Source organism: Pleurodeles waltl, chromosome 1_2 (assembly GCF_031143425.1).
Source record: "Pleurodeles waltl isolate 20211129_DDA chromosome 1_2, aPleWal1.hap1.20221129, whole genome shotgun sequence".
NCBI lineage: Eukaryota > Metazoa > Chordata > Amphibia > Caudata > Salamandridae > Pleurodeles > Pleurodeles waltl.
The window spans coordinates 942,291,307-942,311,675 of NC_090437.1; the positions used below are offsets into that span (position 1 = coordinate 942,291,307).

Sequence of the window (20,369 nt, forward strand, 5' to 3'; positions counted from 1 at the left end):
GTTATCTGTCATGTTTGTGATGGACTATTCCATCCGCCAAGGTCTAAATCTGGCCCTATGGTATCTACACAACATTAGTTAAATCAAAAGGTCTTGGCTAACACAGAACAAAAAAACATCAAGCCTCCTGCCTTTTAGACAGAAAGAAACAAAGAAAGAAAGAAGGACAAAAAGAAGGAAAGAAGGAAGGGGAAAGGATAAAGGAAGGAAGGAAAGCAAGAAGGAACATAGGCAAGAAAGAATGAAAAAAGCAGGAGAGAAAGAATAAATTAAAAAGAGGATATCTTATTACAGAACAGTTTCACATGGACCATATTTGGTATAATGTGAAATAGCAGTACTCAGAAAAGCAAAACACTCCAAAAGGAATTTACAGAATTGGCAAAAGATGGGATCTGATACAGATGGAATGTGCATCAGAAGTGCCCTGCTATCACAACAAGATCCATACACAAAGGCAACACTAAAGTAATTGTAAACTAAAGCCATAAAACTGGCAGAGAAGGTAACTACCTTGTGTGCAGATGTGCTCCTTGTGAAAGGGCTTAGGTAAGCTGACCCACAGCCCGAGGCCATATACTGTAGTGGGCGAAAGCAACATATGGATGACAACAATAGACCAATGTCTGAGAAGAGTTGGCTGAAATCCCTTTTATGTAAGTATATTGTTCATATTTTAGTAAGCTCAAAAGGTCTTGGCTATCACCACAATTTCTTCCCAGGACTTGCAACATGACTTACAGAAATATTCAGGTATGAATGGTTGCCTCCAATCGTACACCTTGATTCACGAAAAATAAACAAGACCAGGCAGGCATTCTTATGTGCTTCAAATGAAATATATTTCTTCACTTCTTCACTTTTTGGGATTCGCAAACTTGACAGCATAATTTAGAGAATACCATCTTCCATGGCAAACACTCTTGTCACCCTAATTTTTAGACTGAGAATGGTTTGCAGATTAAGAAATCCCTTCTTCTTCACTCTCCTGTGAAAATGGCTGCTTGTGTCATTTTTCCTGCCTACTTTCACCTGTGCACCTACTTTAATTTTGGTATATGTTGAGAAGCACATTTGGTGTAGGTAAAGGCTTTGGCAGTTTTTGTGAATACCTGTCATGTCACAACTCCGTGCTGTTGTCCAGATTGACAATGCTACCTATCTCCTCATGTCCATTAGCACACTAAAGCCCTCCCCACAGAAGATGTAAAACTACAAGAAATGTCACAGTTTTTTTGCAGTTACAACCCTGGCGATCGGTGTAGAAGTGGCGGTAATACCACAAACAGGCCGGCGGTAAAAAAATGAAATTACAAGCATGGCGGTTACCGCCATGCCAAACCGCCACTTCTACACTCCCACAGCCAAGGTGGTAATGACCGCTGGGCTGGAGACTTCGGTCTCAAGCCCGGCGGCTGTCACTAGACCGCTGCCGGTATCACGACCCCGCATACCGCCATGGATTTAGTGGGGTTCTGTACCGCCACTAAATCCATGGCGGTAGGCACTATCAGTTCCAGGGAACTCGTTCCCTGGCACTGATAGGGGTCTCCCCCACTGCTCTCCCCCTCCCCAGAGTCCTCCCCCTTAACCCACGCCCCCACCACCTCCCAAAGGTGGCAGGACCCGCCTCCCAACCCCCCAAAACATTAACACACGTTCCCCCAACCCCCTACATGCACACTCACACAACTACTACATATACACGCAGACATACACATGCACACAGACATAAATGCACACATTTCCCATTCACACAACACCCCCCCGTATACATACACACACTCACACACCCCCTCTACACACTCACATGCACACCCCCATGCACGCACACAACACCCGATCACCCCCCTCCCCTAAAGGACGATCACCTTACCTGGTCTGGTGATCCTCCGGGAGGGAACAGGATCCATGGGGGCTGCTCTGCCGCCAGCTCCCCATCACCAGAACACCGCCACACCGAATCCTGGGTTGTGATTTGGTGGGTGGTGTTCTGATGACGTGGCGGTGGAGGTGCAGCAGCCTCCACTTCACTGCCGACCGCCAGTATGGCTGCTGGCAGCTCTCCTTCCGGAAAAGGGCGGAGGGTTGCCAGCAGTCATTATACGCTGTGCGGAAAACCGCCTGCACTGGCGGTCTTCAGCACGGCAGTACCTCGGCGGTCTTTGAAAAAGACCACCAAGGTCCAATTGAGGGCCTATATCATTTGCGAGCAGCAAAGACAATTCTCGCTTTCAGATATCTCACTAAGAAGTGCAACATTTTATGAATCCAAGCACAGATCAATGTTTCACATACAAGACAACTTTGAAATCCGAATTTACTCTGTGACAGATTAACAAAAGTATTTAGTTACGACAAGTAGTACTAGAGGAGTAATACTGTATGTACCTTTATACGTCTCTGTGAATTGGTCCTAAAACACCCTAAATAGGACATTCATATACAACTAGCTCGAATAGGCAGGGCGGTGGCCTCTTTGCACCTTTAATAATTTTGGGGCCGATTTACAAAAGCATTTATGAGTAGGGAATTTAGTGCTAAGTAGATACTACACCCCCGCTCATATATGCCTTTGTATATCTGTCACAGTGTTCATACTTATGCATTAACGTTTTAATAAAGTCTAAAAGCTCTACAAATATACCTTTGATAACTGTTTAATCTATGTGCAATGAAACCCCAGCATCCATGGTCCATTTTTATATCTCTGTGTTTCCGGAACCTCAATAACGTGGTAACTTTAGAGATTTTCCAATTCTAATCATGTTTATTTCAATTTCAAACCACTGATGTGAGTGATACATGTTCACAATACTGTCACATACTTTTCTCCCCATTGAGGCACATTTATAATTAAAAGAACTTCCCTCTGTGAAACACAACACAACATCTATTGTTCCACAGGAAAATGGTAGGTTATCACAAAACACCAAATAAACCGAGAGAGCAAGCATGCTTTTCAACAACGGGAGCATATCGTGTGAGTCATCAGTAGAAGGTTATCTTCAGAGTGTAACATTAGCTCCTCAAGACACGTTCCTTTTTCATTTAATTAGAAAGCTGAAAAGAAAAAAAAAACGCCAATAAATTAATGTTATCAACGAACGTTAACGTATGTACACATATCTGCAGATTGTCTTTCATTTAATTTTTTTGATAAAAACGAGTTCTTAGGCCGCGAATACAAAAATCATAAGTTTTGCAGCTGTGGAATGTCAACTGCAGCACCCTGAGCTCATTGCTATGAGCACTAATAATGAAAAGTACACATACCATTTTGAACAGATCTCCAGAAATGATATAAATATTTATCCAGCTACAACAGGTTTCTAGCTTCTGCTTTCTGGGGGTACTGAATATCTTTCATGGTAGTATTTCTGCAATGGTGCCCAAAAGCAATGCTTTAAAAACATATTTCAGAAGAAAAGCTTTCCGTATTGAATAGTACAGCTGAATATTTTGTTATAAACTTTCATTGTTTGCAGTGTGCTGCTTTGTAATAAATCAAAAGTTTGATGATTTGTTTGTTTGATGATTTGTTTCAATAAAATAAAAGACGTATCCCCACTGAACAGCACCATGACAAACATGGCATTAGGAAAGTGTTCAGGGACTAACAAATCGGTGTTCATTTTATTACTGTAATTCAATCAAGAATTAAATTTAATTTCTAATAAAGAAATAATAAAACAAGTTCAGACGTAGCAGTGTCTTTCTTGATGTATCCTGAGGGAAAGCAAGGAGCTTTTGGCAGAGGTCTTGAGTAGTTTCTACTCCAAAAAATATAATTTTGTAAACAAATTTATCATTGAGAACTCCTCTACGCTGAACTTTTTCTAATACAGCATGGGGAGACTATTTTAGCGACTTTACCAAAAAGCAATCTTTAATCGTTGTCAGTACTAATGCAAAACATCAATTAATGAGGTACCATGAAATCATTTATTTATTGAGGTATTTTACATAGCGCCCACTTGTCATCTTGAGATCACTTCCCAAAATCTGAAAAAGATTTCAGATGAATAAAAGGTTGACAGTAGATTTCCCTGGTAAGAAATGACTGAGTTATTGTAGCCAGATGGGACATAGGTCTTGGACAGTATATAGCCTTAGAACCCGCCGTAGCGGGCTCTACTGGCTATTAAAGGCCCGCTCCCCGCGTTAAATGCCCGAGCCGAAGGCGAGGGCATTTAACAAGGGAGAGGGACTTTAATAGCCAGTAGAGCCCGCTAGGGCGGGTTCTAAGGCTATTAGAACATTCTGCCACACAGGGCAGAATGTTCTATTAAAAAAATATATATTTCACGGAGCCCGAGGGGATTTAAATCCCCTTGGGCTCCGTGAGGCTTTGTTCACAGCTGTTGCTGTTGCTGTTGCTGTGAACAAAGCGAACATTGGAATGTTGGCCCTGCGGGCTTTTACCGGCCAGTAAAAGCCTGCAGCACTCCATTGTTTTCAATGGAGCCTCCAGCATTCCAATGTTCTAATTTTACTTAGAACCCGTAGAATGTTGCAGTCATAAACCCTTCTCTCAAAATGGAGCCATTGTGGAACTATCTTTGTTACAAGAGAATAACGCATCACTTTTATGACTCATCTGATCACAAGTAAAAAACGCATGCAATATTTATCAAATGTCCTAAATAGTGCATGTCTATAGTGCACATGTGCTAGCTATCGCAAGCGGCACTTGCTGCATGTTATATTGAGTACAAGTGAAAAAGTACGTGGTAGATAAAACCCAATTACAAGTATGAGAGGACATTTAAAACCAAATGTATATGCCACTTTAAAATCCCTCCAGTCACAAGCAGGTAGTAAAAGTACCTGAAAACTTGAGGAATGAAAGAAAAGCCGTAAAACAATATAGTGAAACTAAGACCAGCACTATCAAGGAAAACTGCACAGTACATGCATTGTTTGTGCAGAAAAAATAAAACCACACACGCACATCTGTACACATGGCTGAGCTGCATCAACAGCATGGGCAGATGAAGTGCTCGCAGGTTAACTGCCGCAGGCACACTTCGACTCAGCAGCACACCACCATGGATACAGAACTACTAGACCGCTATTTTATGCTATGCCAGGTCTGTGACTGCTAAAATAAGCCACGCTGGGTGAGGATGAAAATCAGGCCACCAACCGACTACATCAAAGGGCACAGCAATGCAGGATGAGAGCTAGGAGAGAAAAGATAAAGCTGGAACGATAAAACATGAGTCAGCTTGTGATCTAGAGGATATGTAGGCTTGATATGAGCACCATAGAAAACATATTGTTAACATTATGGATACTCTGGAGCCTGACATAGGGATGAACTCTCATTTCTCCCTCCTGAAAATGATAGAAGCACTTTAATTCTTTGCAACGGATTACACTGCAGATTTTAGGATTGGTTCATGGCATTTCTCATCCAACTTTCACCAATATATTCTAATAAGAGATGGATGCTCTACAGAAAGTGAGGGGGCAGCATATATAGCTCCCCTTTGAATCACACACAGCCAATGACTATGAAGCTGACACACTGGGTTAAATTGACTGCATTCATGTACAGCTGGTGGCATTACATAGACAGGAACAAGTGTGTGGCAACTGTAAAATGAAGCACATTGTTAATGTGAAAATTCTATGTGATGTGGACCTGTGCCTACTAAACTGCTGTGTTACGTGTCGTGGATCAAACAACATCATTATCTTGTGGAAAAGCAAAATTAGCCATACTGGGGTGACACATCACCCTCAACATACAGAGCAGACAAATTAACTCTTCATCGTCAAAATTATAATACATTATGAGTGTTGTAGTGTAATCTTAAATTCAGCAGCACTGTAAGAGTTCTTATCTCTTATGGCAGCACGTACATGGATTATTAATGTGAATATGGGTAACAAATTACATCAGTAACTCTTCACAATTATGTGTTTTAGCCAAGTCAACTTTTTAACAACCACACATACTCCCATTATAACTCTCATATCTCTTATCTTGGATAACTCTGACCTTGAGACCTTCTTTTCTTCAAGCATGCTCAAGATTGTAATATTGGTAATATAGCTTTTTATTTCTATGGTTTGAGACAGAGCTGAGTGGGCAAACACCACAAGTTGTCATGCCTTTGTGCTTGTGCTTGGCAAATCTCTTAAGTACCTAGCAGTTCAATCATGGGGATATGTTGATATTGTATTGAGTTTATCTATTATATCTTTCTACAAGCATGGTCTTGCTTGTTTTTGGTGCGGTCTTAAGCGTAGGATAACACATTAGTTGGCCATAGTATCTCAGCATCTCCTTGGCCAGGGTTTCCAGCACAAGATCCGCAAACGTGTGCTTCCTTACCTTGCTTGGGTCCATGATAGAAGAGATGTGCATGTTTCTACTTGTGATGACTGTGTCATATCAGAGCATGACAACGGATTGTTGTTTTAAGGTGCCTGGTCAAACAAAATGAATTCATGCACACTCCTCCACAGGAAGGAGTTGTTGGTATGCATTGGGGATGTCCTGAGGGTCCTTATGTGTAGTGGGCTGCTCTGTCTGTTTCTACTCTCTAGTCATTAATATTCTCATCTGAGAAAATTCCAGTGTCTGACATTGAGTACTTTCTAATGATTTGTGTGTGTGCTTTTTATCGGATGGGGTATGTACAAATCACAGTAAATATCACACACATGCAGTAAATACTTATTCCACAGTTTACAGTATAATTTCATAATCAGTGTCACTTAACACGTTATGTACTGAACCGTGTGGAATCAGTATTTACCAAATGTGCGAGTTTGGCTGTTTTTACCACCATGAACGTGGTCAAGGCCTCAGACAGGCCATTTGCATGTGCAAGAGTAAACAAATTTACAAATTGATAATTTAATGCTTCATAGGGGTATGCTGGTGTGCACAATTCATGCTCCATATAGGCTGGTGCCTAGTATGTAGGATATGTTTCCTCTGTCATATAAAAGGTGCTACATTTGCTCAAAACCAATCCATGTCTACACCTGTGCCTCAATATACAAGGGCAGAGAAAGGCTCCTATCCGATAAGGATCATGCTTGAGCACTGTGTTGTGTGCCATTTTCTCATACAACAAGGCACTTGGACAACTTTGGTGAGCCTTTAATGACTTTATTTCATGTATAATACCATATTCCATTGCAGACATAAAATAGGAAGCACTGCAGATGACAGAGAAGTTAAAGACATTTGTAGTGTGTGTGGAATACCACGGGTCGGCTTAGGGACTAGGACTGTCTCACCCTATGGTGCACTCTCATCTGTGCATATCTGACCCCTCAAATACTGCAGTCAAAAATGATGAAACGCAAACATTTCTTATCAAACGTTCAGTCAGAACGGGTGCTTGTTTTCTTCCAGACAAAAGCTTTTGCCTTTGTTCCTAGTCCTCTGAAAACCTTCTCAGTCTGAGGAAAGACAGTCTACAGAAGGCAGGCACTCTCGTTGAAGAGTCAGAAAAAGACCACGTTTGGTGGGCATCAGAGAGTTTTTTTCAGGTCCAGATATTCAGGGCAAAGCTTAGGTCAGCCACACTAAATTCCTTTCCCAGGCAGTCATGAATTCTTCCGAGCATGTTATTTTTCCTCTTCATCAAGTAGCTCTCTGATATAAAGGTGGTGGGAGGAGTAGTCTATAAAGTAGAATCACCAGTGATTGGCTCATTTCCATTGCAAAAGCAAGTTCAAAATCCTGCACAATCATCTCTTCATTTTCTCCGCAGTTCCTATGATTTATAGCTGACTCAGACCCACATGGCCACAATTTACCAGTTTTACAAGAGGGTTCGTATTTTCCCTTCTCTTTTCACCACAGCTTTCCCCTTTACACTTCCCCATTCTAGACAATTCAGAATCAAAGGCAAGCACACCCCTTGGACAACAGCCATGCTATTATTACCATGAATGGAGGTGTCTTTATGATTCACTGACTTCAAAAGAGCCTACGTGGCCTGTCCCTTATATCGCATTGATATGGCAGGATGTTCTGCTCATAAAACATCACAGCGGTTCCTGCTTCTAAGGCAAAAGACGGCTTCTGTTCCTCTGTAGTACGTTTTCTCTCCTTGGCTCTGCCATCATGTTTGTTTTCTCATTCAGATTTCAAACCCTCCAAGGCTAGGCTAGTCTTCTTGCTTCCAACTCACTAGGGGTGTGATTGTGGCCAGACATGCTGCTCATGCTCTAGATGGTGCAGACTAGTGATATTTTAGGCCTTCTGTCTGTGCTCTTTTGCCACTGTTCATCTTCCACTGAGGTGATCTCGCCATGCTTACTTCCTCCCAGGCCTTGAAAGCTTTCCTTAGAGAAGGTTCCCTGTTTCTGCATTTTTTGCTTAACTTAAGTTCTGTTTCCTTGCATAGGGCTTTAAAAGCTGTTGCAGATATGCCAGAAAGGGCAGCCAGATGAATCCCCACGATTCCAGATAGATTTTAAAATGAAATATGACTTGAATCAAAACAAAAAAATTATCTGGTAAAGATGAGCAGCTGCCAATTTGTAGAGTCAGTCCTTATTTAGTCATATCAGATACTCAGTGAAAGCTAGAGCCAATCAAAGCATAGGCCCTCATTCCGATTCCGGCGGGCGGCGGAGGCCGCCCGCCAGAATTCCGCCCTCCATAATACCGCTCCGCGGTCAGAAGACCGCGGAGGGTATTATGAGTTTTTCCCTGGGCTGGCGGGCGGTCTCCAAAAGACCGCCCGCCAGCCCAGGGAAAAACTCCCTTCCCACGAGGATGCCGGCTCGTAATCGAGCCGGCGGAGTGGGAAGGTGCGACGGGTGCTGTTGCACCCGTCGCGTATTTCACTGTCTGCAAGGCAGACAGTGAAATACATTTTGGGGCCCTCTTACGGGGGCCCCTGCAGTGCCCATGCCGTTGGCATGGGCACTGCAGGGGCCCCCAGGGGCCCCGCGACTCCCCCTCCCGCCATCCGGTTACCGGCGGGAGAACCGCCAGGAACTCGATGGCGGGAGGGGGAGTCGGAATCCCCAAGCCGGCGCAGCAAGCTGCGCCGGCTTGGAGGATTCCTTGGGGGCAGCGGGAAACCAGCGGGAGACCGCCGGTTTCCCTTCTCTGACCGCGGCTAAGCCCCGCGGTCAGAATGCCCCGCGGGGCACTGCCGGCCTGTCGGCGGTGCTCCCGCGTGCCGCGGCCCTGGCGGTTCTATACCGCCAGGGTCGTAATGAGGGCCATAGTGTTTTCGCAGGCAGACAAGGATTCTTACACACAGATTAATTCCTTTTCTTTTCTTCTATGTCTTCAAGCAGCTCTTTGGCGTTGAAATTGTAGGAGCATAATATTGTTGAATAACAGAGATTAGCCCAATTCCGTTAACCAATTAGTTTTACATTTCTGCACAATACACATATTTTTCAAAACACCATGTAATTTATGGAAAAATGATTCCCAGAAGGCCCCATTTCCTAATTTCCTAAAATGGCGATGGCAAGTATTGACAAATGATATCTTGCTCGGCTTTCTTGCTCCATTCCAGGCATGCATCGTCCCCTCAGTTCTCAAACAGGAACACACTCCTCCTTGCAACCCAGAGTATTCCTCCCATAATGGGAGGCACCTACCTGTTCTTGTGACATCATGGCTTTAAACGCTATTACTGTGGATGTTCAATTCAATTAATGAGAATGTTCAATTTAATTGACATGTTGCTTACATATGTGGACTGGGATTTGGTGTCACCTTTTTTTCCGGCAAAAAAAGGAGATAAAACTTGCGTTTCCTTGTGTGCCCAGTCCTTTCATCAGTAAACTCTTTCCATGAATGGTGGCTACCACAATTGATCCCTTTTTCCTATGAGAGGCGCAGAACTGCGGGCTACTCAAACCTTTTTTATTATAGACATTTTATTAAATTTTCAGATTTTAAAAGTGATTGACCACTCCAACGGTGTCAATTATAAATGATTATGTTGTCAAGTATGTACATTAGAAGATACAGTTTCAGAGTCCCAGTCTCAACCGCATCCACCCCTCTCAGATTCCACTTATTTATTTTATTTAGGTGTCTTCAAAACAACATGCACCATGTTAAAAGCACAATGTAATGTTTTATTAGTCCGCACTGAGTATGTCCTGTACTTGTTCGCGACTTAATTACACCCAAATTGCATTATATTTTCATGTTTCAGTTGCCCCAATAAAAGTTAGCGTGCGCAGTGTTCGTGGTAAGGAAAAGAGCAATGATTTGATTTGAAGATTGTCTATTAGCCGTTTTGATATGGAGCGGAATTTGTCTCTTCCATTTCTCAAGTCCATGGTAGCAATTTCGCCCCCAACGTGGTCCAGACACTTTTCGACAAATCTAATGTTGTTGGGGGAGAGATAGATTTCCAATTTGTTGTGATTTCATATTTGCCAGCTCGCCTATTATTTATCAGTGTCCAATCAGAATGACTCATTTTCTCCTTGTTTTAATCCCAATATGGCGGTCCCTGAGTCTTCTGCAATAGGAAATCCACTTAGCTTAATGTGGCTTTGGATATCTTTCCAGTATGCAGTCAGCGCTTGTCAGCTCCACCATATGTGTATCTCATGGTCCTCCTTCCTACATTGGCACCAGCAGTGTTCATCTGCTCGCGGGAATATATTGTATAGTATACTTGGCGTTCTAAACCAATTAATCATACTTCTATAAAGCGTTTATCTCTCTCCTACATTAGGTGTGATTTTCATATGTTTCACCATAACTTTTACAATTGTTCTAAGGTAATTTTAATCTCTTACTCTCTATTCCATCGTTTCATGAACAACTATAGTGGTGGTTTGCTCGCACTCGGTGGCGTCTAATACATTTTGGAAATCAGTCCTTTTGGTGTAATAGGTTAAAAATACTTTCTCAAAATATGATATGATCTCATCCTTGATTTGATCAGGCAGTATGTAAACCAGTGTTTTAACTGTCAATATTGTAGTGTTTTATTCAGCCTTATTGAGTACTCCTCATGGCGTTCATCTAGTGTTTTGAATTTTCTCTAGTGAAATAGGCCCCAGATTGTTCTACATTCTCCTTCACACCATTGATTGACGTCCCCTCTCTCTCTGGTGGAATTTCGGAGATGTAGAGACTAGGAGCAAAGGGCGACCGAAAAGTTGTGACCGTTTTTTTTAATTTTTATATTTTAACCCATATGCTGAGCAGGATTTTTATTATATCAGAAACATATGATACCTTAGGTCTATATTCTTAGGTAACCATATAAGATTCCACAGTGATCCCCCCCAACAATACCCTATATCCACATGTAGCCAGTATTTCTCAGACTCCCGTAGGGACCATTCAAAACCCATTCTCATGAGAGGTGCTTATAAACAGTCTCAATGTTAGGAAGCCCCAGGCTTCCCCTCTAGTGCTAAAGTATACAAAAAAATGATGAATGGTATTAGAAATGGGGTCTTTGGTTGGCAGTCAGGTTACCTCCTGTACAAGCAATGACCCTCACTGTAGTCAGGGTAAAGGAGAATCACCCTCAGTTAACCCCCGCTTACCCTCTTGGTAGCTTGGCACAAGCAGGCAGGCTTACCTTCAGAGTCTAGGTGTAAAGTATTTTTACCAACACACACAGTAACTCAGTGAAAACACTACAAAATGACACAACACAGGTTTAGAAAAATAGGTAATATTTATCTAAACAACACAAGACCAAAATGACAAAAATCCACCATACACCAGTCAAGTTATGAATTAAAAAGTAAGAGTCTTAAATCCTTAGAAAACAGTGCTAATCCTGTTAGTGTGAAAAAGTACCTAGGTTGCGTCAAAGTACACCACACAGGTGAGTGTGCGTCGGAAAAGGCAAGCGATGCGTCGATTTCTCACTTGCAAGCGAGACCTTGCGTCGTTCCTCCTCCGGTCTGGTCAGCGTGCATCATGTTTCCTCTCCGCAGAAGAGCGATGCGTCGATCTAGATAAGCACCTCAGATCCGGGCAGGATTTGCATTGTTTTTCACGCCCAGTGAGGGTCGCGTCAAAAGTCCTGCCGCATGGTATCAGCTAAACCGCGCTATGTGGGTTGTGATGTTATCAGCCTCCATCAGCGGGTATTGCACGTCATTTCTCCAGCCGCGTGTGTCGAGCTTCCAGCTGCGATGCAGGTGTAGCGTAGATTTCAGCTGCGAAGCCAGCGCTGTGCCGTTTCTCAGCCGCATCTCGGAAGGTGCGTCAAAAGTTTCACAGCACGGCAGTCTGTGCATGGATTTTCAGTCTTGGTCTGCCAGCTTCACTTTCCAAGGACCCAAGAACTGGATAGGGTACAACTTGGCAGTGCAGGAGTCTCAGCAGAGAGTCCAGGTGCTGGCAGGACAAGCCTTTGATGGCCCTGAGACTTCAACAACAGGAGGCAAGCTCAGGACAAGCCCTTGGAGATTTTTTCACAAGCAGGAACAGGAATGCACAACAAAGTCCAGTCTTTGTCCCCTTGTACAGGCAGAAGCAGCAACTGCAGGATAGCTCCTCGAAGCAGAGTCACAGGCAGGGCAGCACTTCTCCTCAGCTCTTCAGCTCTTCTCAAGGCAGAGGTCCCTCTTGATGTCCAGAAGTGATCTATTTTTCAGGGGTTTGGGTGCCCTTCTTATACCCAGTTCTGCCTTTGAAGTAGGCCTACTTTAAAGGAAAGTCTCTCTTGTTTGTGAAATCCTGCCTTGCCCAGGCCAGGCCCCAGACACACACCAAGGGTTTGGAGACTGCATTGTGTCAGGTGTAAGTGACCACTCCTCCTCTCCCTCCTAGCACAGGCTCATCAGGATATGCAGGCTACACCCCAGCTCCCTTTGTGTCACTGTCTAGAGAGAGGTGCAAACAGTCTAACTGTCAAACTAACCCGGACAGGGAATCCACAAACAGGCAGAGTCACAAAACGGTTTAAGCAAGAAAATGTCTACTTTCTAAAAGTGGCATTTTCAAACACACAATCGCAAAACCTACTTTACTAAATGTTGCATTTTTAAATTGTGAGTTCAGAGACCCCAGACTCCACATGTCCATCTGCTCCCAAAGGGAATCTACACTTTAATCATATTTAAAGGTAGCCCCCATGTTAACCTATGAGAGAGATAGGCCTTGCAACAGTGAAAACCGAATTTGGCAGTATTTCACTGTCAGGACATATAAAACACGTTAGTAAATGTCCTACCTTAACTAAACACTGCACACTGCCCATGGGGCTACCTTGGGCCTACCTTAGGGGTGTCTTACATGTAAGAAAAGGGAAGGTTTAGGCCTGGCAAGTGGGTACACATGCCAAGTCGAATTGACAGCTTAAAACTGCACACACAGACACTGCAGTGGCAGGTCTGAGACATGTTAACAGGGCTACTAATGTGGGTGCCACAAGTAGTGCTGCAGGCCTTGGAAACATCCTTTATTACGAAGTCTTTTTAACGAAGTCGTGGTTAACGAAAGCGCAATACCGCTTTTTTTAACCACGACTCTGTTATTTTGTGCCTTAACTACGTATGTTCTGAACTACGAACATGCGTGGTTAAGGTACAAAGAAGGGAGTTGGCGAAGGAGGAGGACGCAGGTGACAAGGGGTCGACTAAGGTAAGTGGGGGGTTTTAGGTTTTGGGGAGGGGGTGGGGGGTCAGGGGGTTTTAGGTTTTGGGGTGGGGTTGGGGGGTGGGGCGTTTTTGGTTTTGGGGAGGGGGTGGGGGTCAGGGGGTTTTAGGTTTTAGGGTGGGGTTGTGGGGGTGGGGCGTTTTTGGTTTTGGGGAGGGGGTGGGGCGTCAGGGGGTTTTAGGTTTTGGGGTGGGGTTGGGGGGGTGGGGCGTTTTTGGTTTTGGGGAGGGGGTGGGGGGTCAGGGGGTTTTAGATTTTGGGGCGAGGTTGGGGGGGTGGGGCGTTTTTGGTTTGGGGGAGGGGGTGGGGGGTCAGGGGGTTTTAGGTTTTGTGGTGGGGTTGGGGGGGTGGGGCGTTTTTGGTTTTGGGGAGGGGGTGGGGGGTCAGGGGGTTTTAGGTTTTGGGGTGGGGTTGGGGGGGTGGGGGGTTTTAGGTTTTGGGGAGTGGGTGGGGGTTAGGGGGTTTTAGGTTTTGGGGTGGGGTTGGGGGGGTAGGGCGTTTTTGGTTTTGGGGAGGGGGTGGGGGTCAGGGGGTTTTAGGTTTTGGGGTGGGGTTGGTGGGTGGGGCGTTTTTGGTTTTGGGGGTGGGGGATCAGGGGGTTTTATGTTTTGGGGCGGGGTTGGGGGGGTGGGGCGTTTTTGGTTTTGGGGAGGGGGTGGGGGGATTGGGGTGAGGGATGTAGGGTCAATTGTAATGCTTTTATCAGGAATGCCTTTACAACGAAAATCGTTGTTAAGGTATTCGTGGTAAAATCATTAGTAGTAGCAACGAGGTCGGTGTTCCGACCTCGTTGTTAAGGCACTAGTTGTTTAGGAAATCGGTGTTCCGTCGTACAACCCTGCAGGCCCACTAGTAGCATTTGATTTACAGGCCCTGGGCACCTCTAGTGCACTTTACTAGGGACTTACTAGTAAATCAAATATGCCTATCATGGATAGCCAATCAACAATACCATTTTATACAGAGAGCATACTCACTTTAGCACTGGTTAGCAGTGGTAAAGTGCCCAGAGTTCAAAAGCCAACAACAACAGGTCGGAAAAAATAGGAGGAAGGAGGCAAAGAGATTGGGGATGACCCTGCAAAAAGGGCCAAGTCCAAGAGATGGAATGTTTGAATTAATCTCAGCCACTGGTAATCAGTCGTGCCACATCCAAGCCCAACGTCATTTTGCACACCATGCCACCTCAGCTTGGACCCAGCCATGTGCAAATCAACCTTGGCCATGCTCCAATGTGAACAGTGCAGGCTGAACTGCCAGACAGGTCCTCCCTGAACCAGAACACAAGCAACCCATGCCCGGTGACACCCTTTTACGGCTCATCAGCTAGATACAGGTTGGCTCCAGTGACACTGTGTGTGGAATGTTATGGTACTAACTTGCTCAGTAGTTTTCTTTTCTAGGCAGTGATCCCATAGGAATGTGAGGTTATCCCAGGGGTTGGTTCCCTATGACACCCAACCAGTGACCTTGCTCAAACCTGGCTGATGATCCAAACTACGTCAGCATTCAGGGGAAAGGGAGAGGAGGATAAAAAAAGATGAAACAGTGTTTCTGCTAGTTAGGTTCTTCAAGCAGGCAGGCACTTCTCACTGTGTGGTTTCAGGTCACTGTGACATGTGTCTATGTGCATCTAATGAATAAAGAGAGATGGTAAGTAGTCATACAAAATGTTAAATAATCCAGTTACTACCTCTAGGTTCAGCTTACTGGGTACTTCCCTCTTTCCCACATTAGACTTTGACCCTTTGAGTGAAGAATATATGCCTAGGTGAATCTAACAAAACCATATGTGCAAATGTTACTAACTAAGTGACAATGAGTGTGTATATTTATATGAAATGTTAAGAGCTTAACGCTATTGTTAGTGTTATAAACAGGGTCTTTGGTTGGCAGTCAGGTTACCCCCTGTCCAAGCAAGGACACTCACTCTAGTCAGGGTAAAAGAGAATCACCCTCAGCTAACCCCTGCTTACCCCCTTAGTAGCTTGGCATGAGCAGTAGGCTTAACTTCAGAGTGCTAGGTGTAAAGTATTGTACCAACACACACAGTAACTTAATGAAAACACTGCAATATGACAACACAGTTTTAGAAAAATAGAGAATATTTATCTTAATAAAACAAGACCAAAATGACAAAGATCCACAATACACAAGTCAAGTTATCAATTAAAAAGCAAAAAGAGTTGTCATTTAGTTTTAAACAAACACTAACACTGTTAGAGTGAAAATGTACCTTGGGTACTTAAAAAATAATCCCGCACGGGGGAGTATGCGTCAAAAAGGGCTTGCGATGTGTCAATTTCACTCACGAGCGAGACCTTGAGTCATTTCTCCTTTCGTCAGGTCTCGGAGCGTTGTTTCTTCTCTCCGCAGGAGAGCGATGCGTCTATCCGGTCAGCACTCTGGGGTCTGGGCAGGCCTTGTGTTGTTTTTACATGCCCAGCAGTACTTGCGTCGGATATCCAGCCGCACGATGATCCGAAAACCACGCAGCATGGGTTGCGATATTCCCAGCCTCCGTCAGCGATGCTGCGTGTCATTTCTCCAGCTACGTGCGTTGATTCTTCAGTAGCGTTGCAAGCGAGCATCCATTTTCAGCCACGAAGCCGGCGGCGCGCTGATTTTTCAGCCGCAGATCGGAGTCACGTCGATCTTTCCCCCCCCCACGGCATTCTGTGCTTGGATTTCTTCCTCTTAGGCTGCCAGCTTTTCCTTTCAGGGTCCCATGAACTGGATGGGCACCACAGGGCAGAGTAGGAGTCTCTCCAGAGACTCCAGGTGCTGGCAGTGAGAAGTCTTTGATGTCCCTAAGACTTCAAACAACAGGAGGAAAGCTCTAAATCAAGCCCTTGGAGATCTTCACAAGATGGAAGGCACACAAAATCCAGTCTTTGCCCTCTTACTCTGACAGAAGCAGCAACTGCATGATAGCTCCACAAAGGCACAGGCAGGGCAGCTCTTCTCCAGGCAGAGGTTCCTCTTGGTTTCCAGAAGTGTTCTAAAGTCTGTGGTTTTGGGTGCCCTTCTTATACCCATTTTCTCCTTTGAAGTAGGCCTACTTCAAAGAAAAGTCTCTCTTGATTGTGAAATCCTGCCTTGCCCAGGCCAGGCCCCAGACACTCACCAGGGGGTTGGAGACAGCATTGTGTGACGGCAGGCACAGCCCTTTCAGGTGTGAGTGACCACTCCTTCCTTCCCTCGTAGCACAGATAGCTCATCAGGAAATTAAGCTCCCTTTGTGTCACTGTATAGTGTGAGGTGCAACCAGCCCAACTGTCAAACTGACCCTGACAAGGAATCCACAAACAGGCAGAGTCACAGAAATGGTATAAGCAAGAAAAGGCTCACTTTTCTAAAAGTGGCATTTTCAAACACACAATCTTAAAATCAACTTTACTAAAAGATGTATTTTTAAATTAACTTCACATGTCTATCCGCTGCCAAAGGGAATCTACACTTTAATCATATTCAAAGGTAGCCCCCATGTTAACCTATGAGAGGGACAGGCCTTGCAACAGTGAAAATTGAATTTAGCAATATTTCACTGTCACGACATATAAAACACATTACTATATGTCCTACCATAACCATACACTGCACCCTGCCCCTGGGGCTACCCAGGGCCTACCTGAGGGGTGCCTTACACGTAGGAAAAAGGAAGGTTTAGGCCTGGCAAGTGGGTACACTTGCCAAGTCGAATTTACAGTTAAAACTGCACACAGACACTGCAGTGGCAGGTCTGAGACATGATTACAGAGCTACTTATGAGGGTGGCACAACCAGTGCTGCAGGCCCACCAGTAGCAGTTGATTTACAGGCCCTTGCACCCCTAGTGCACTGTACTAGGGACTTACTAATAAATCAGATATGCCAATCATGGATAAACCACTTATATACACATTTTGTAAAGGAGCCCTTGCACCTTAGCACTGGTTAGCAGTGGTAAAGTGCCCAGAGTAATAAAAACAGCAATATCAGAGTCCAGCACACATCAACAACCTGGGAAACAGAGGAAAAAAGTTAAGGGAGATCACGCCAAGGATGAAAAGTCCAACACTTAGAAATTGAAGATTTTGAGGAACAACTGCAAGAAATCACAAGAGATGCGCTTTAAGGGGTTATCCAGTTGAAGTCCTCCAAAATGCTGCAGAAAGAGCTAAAGCAAGGACAAAAGAAGAACAACTAGTGACTTGAAGAAAGGAACCAAATAAAAAGAGTGATATTCGCACGAATATGGATTATAATCTCAGACACCAAGAACAGAAGCAAATTAGAATTTCGCAGCTCAATGATACCTTAAAATGAGTGCTCACAGATTATCCAATAATAACGTATAGAAAAGTTGCCTCTCAGGGAGACTTTTAACACAGAGCCACTTACCCCCTATAAGATTGCATTATAACAATTAGCTGAATCAACCTGGTTTCTGAAAGTGTGCCAAGGGCATGTAAACATGGCAAAAATACAACTTCATATTAATTATGTAATGGAAAAAAAGAAATAATTAAGGCGCACACTACATGTGAAACGAAATATGTGATCTACCTCTGGAAAAAATTAGGATCCTGCAACATTTACAGGCCATCAAAAATCGTGATTTTACCTACCCGATTGCAAAGCACTTTTGGCAGAAACATGAGGGAAACATCAATTAAATCAGGAGAGGGCGTCGCAATAGGGAGCTAACCATGAGGAGAATGGTATCAAGATTAATTATTCTAATGGGAACAGAAGCTCCCCTTGGACATAATTCAGATGCAGAACTGTACATTCATTTTTTAAAGTACTTGGTGTGTGTTTTAGACTGGACATTAAGTAATCTTCTTTATAATGGATTGTATAATGAGTAATTTGTTTTATATTTAGTTATAATGAGTCATAGTAGAAGTGGTCAATCAGCACTTTTTTTTATATGTGCTTTCTGGGATCATATTGGACAAAGGTAATAGTCTACGTGTCTATTGGAAACAAAGTTTCCTCGTTCATATGAAGGGCACTGCACATTATATAATCATATAAACAAATGATAATGTTCAAAATGTAAATGATGCATAGATACTTAAGCAGAGGAGGACTTAAATGAATAGAAAATAGGGAGCATTGTGAAGTGATTTTCATAACTGCACTGACACTTTGATCTAGCAAAGGGGCTAAATTATTTATACATAACATCCGTGGTTTATTGTAAAGGACATTACGGTCATACCATGAACTTGCTTTGTACACTCTAAATGTATGGAAAACATCTTAGTAAACACAGCACTTCAGAATATATACTCAATAAGTGTAATACTCATTATATTATTTGCATACTGAGAGTAAGCATTGCTTACAAACATTTAGCACTTTATGGGTCCCGAACATCGCCTTCATTGCTAGGGAGGCAGATCACTGTGAAACATTTTAGTAAGCAATATCACTTTAAAACATACACTATATAAGAGTAAACATCATTAGGATAAGTATGCATTTGCACATTGAAAGTATTGTTTACATATACATAGCAGATTATGGTTATTGTTTTTAGTGCTAGGGGATTGACCCATTTTTAACACTCCTGTGTGCACAAGAACCACTTTAGTAAGCGCTACCCAAGAGTAATAACCACTGGGACAAATACTTAATACATCTTGTATTAGATGGGAGAAGACCTTTAGCTAGTAACATCTTGTTAAAATTAGCATAAAATAGGAGTGCAAATGTTTACACATATGTTGCGACCATTGATCTGTGAATTATGTCCAAAAAACTAGGAAAGTCAACCCTTATCGAAATTAGGAAACAGCACTTCAGAATTAACAAAAAGGAAAGAAGGCATTACTATATTGCTACAAAAAAGCATAGATTTCAGGGCACGGTATCTGGAGGGGACTTGATATGCAATATTTCTTCACATGTTGCACCATATTGGAACCGAAGTAGGGAACTCAAGTAATTACATAGTCTAATATACAGGAACTGAGACAAATGTGTTTATGTGAGGACTTTCAAAGTATTGGCGTCCCTCAATAAATAGATATAAGGAATATGATCGCTGAAGTTGTTGCATGGGGAGATACTTTTGTACAAACACACATTTCCAAGTTGTCTACTAATTTAAATACACTCTGGAGTTACCTTACACATCAACCTGTGTGTCTGCAGTCCAAATCATGCCAATACTGTTTTCAGTAATAATATATATGTATCAAAATAAGGATACATTTATTATTTATATGTACTTCACAGTGGTACAATAGTATTTAGGACTGATGTAATAGCAATTTGTTTAGATACAAATGGCGGCATGAATGAGACTACTGTTCTTTGGCATGTGAGCATGAACGCTCTAGTTGTTTTTGAATTAAAAGTGATGTTGACTAATTGTAGCGAGTTCACTTTGAATTGACTTTGTGCCTGCGCACACTATGGTCCAGTTGAAGGCAAAACACCGAAATGCATCAGCTCTCTTTTGGAAAAAGTCTTAGGATTGTGGTGCTGCTGTTTTCCTTGACGTCGTGAGATGATGGGAAACTTTCATGGGATACATATATCTATCTATCTATATCTATCTATCTATCTATCTATATATATATATATATAGCACGACCTTCACATTTTGGCAAATCCAGAAAAACTGCACAATCCGGCACATAAAGACTTGCCATTAAAAGGGTTTCTTTATTTCATCATTATAAAGTGCAAAGTGCCATATATAGGTATATATATATCCCAGTTTCCATAGGAAAAGTGTTTCGATTTGCTAATAACTTTGGCGCTGTTGGGCAAATCTTCA

General features: G+C 43.2%; 1 protein-coding gene across 1 annotated transcript in view; it reads right to left on the reverse strand.

Moving 5' to 3' along the window:
* Positions 1-2,750: 2,750 nt before the first annotated feature.
* Positions 2,751-20,369, reverse strand: part of TUSC3 (tumor suppressor candidate 3) — a 1,241,068-nt gene continuing 1,223,449 nt past the window's right edge. The window contains exon 10 of the mRNA XM_069200706.1: positions 2,751-3,063. Coding sequence (XP_069056807.1) covers positions 3,048-3,063 — 16 coding nt within the window. The 3' untranslated portion in view covers positions 2,751-3,047. The remainder of the gene's footprint in view (positions 3,064-20,369) is intronic.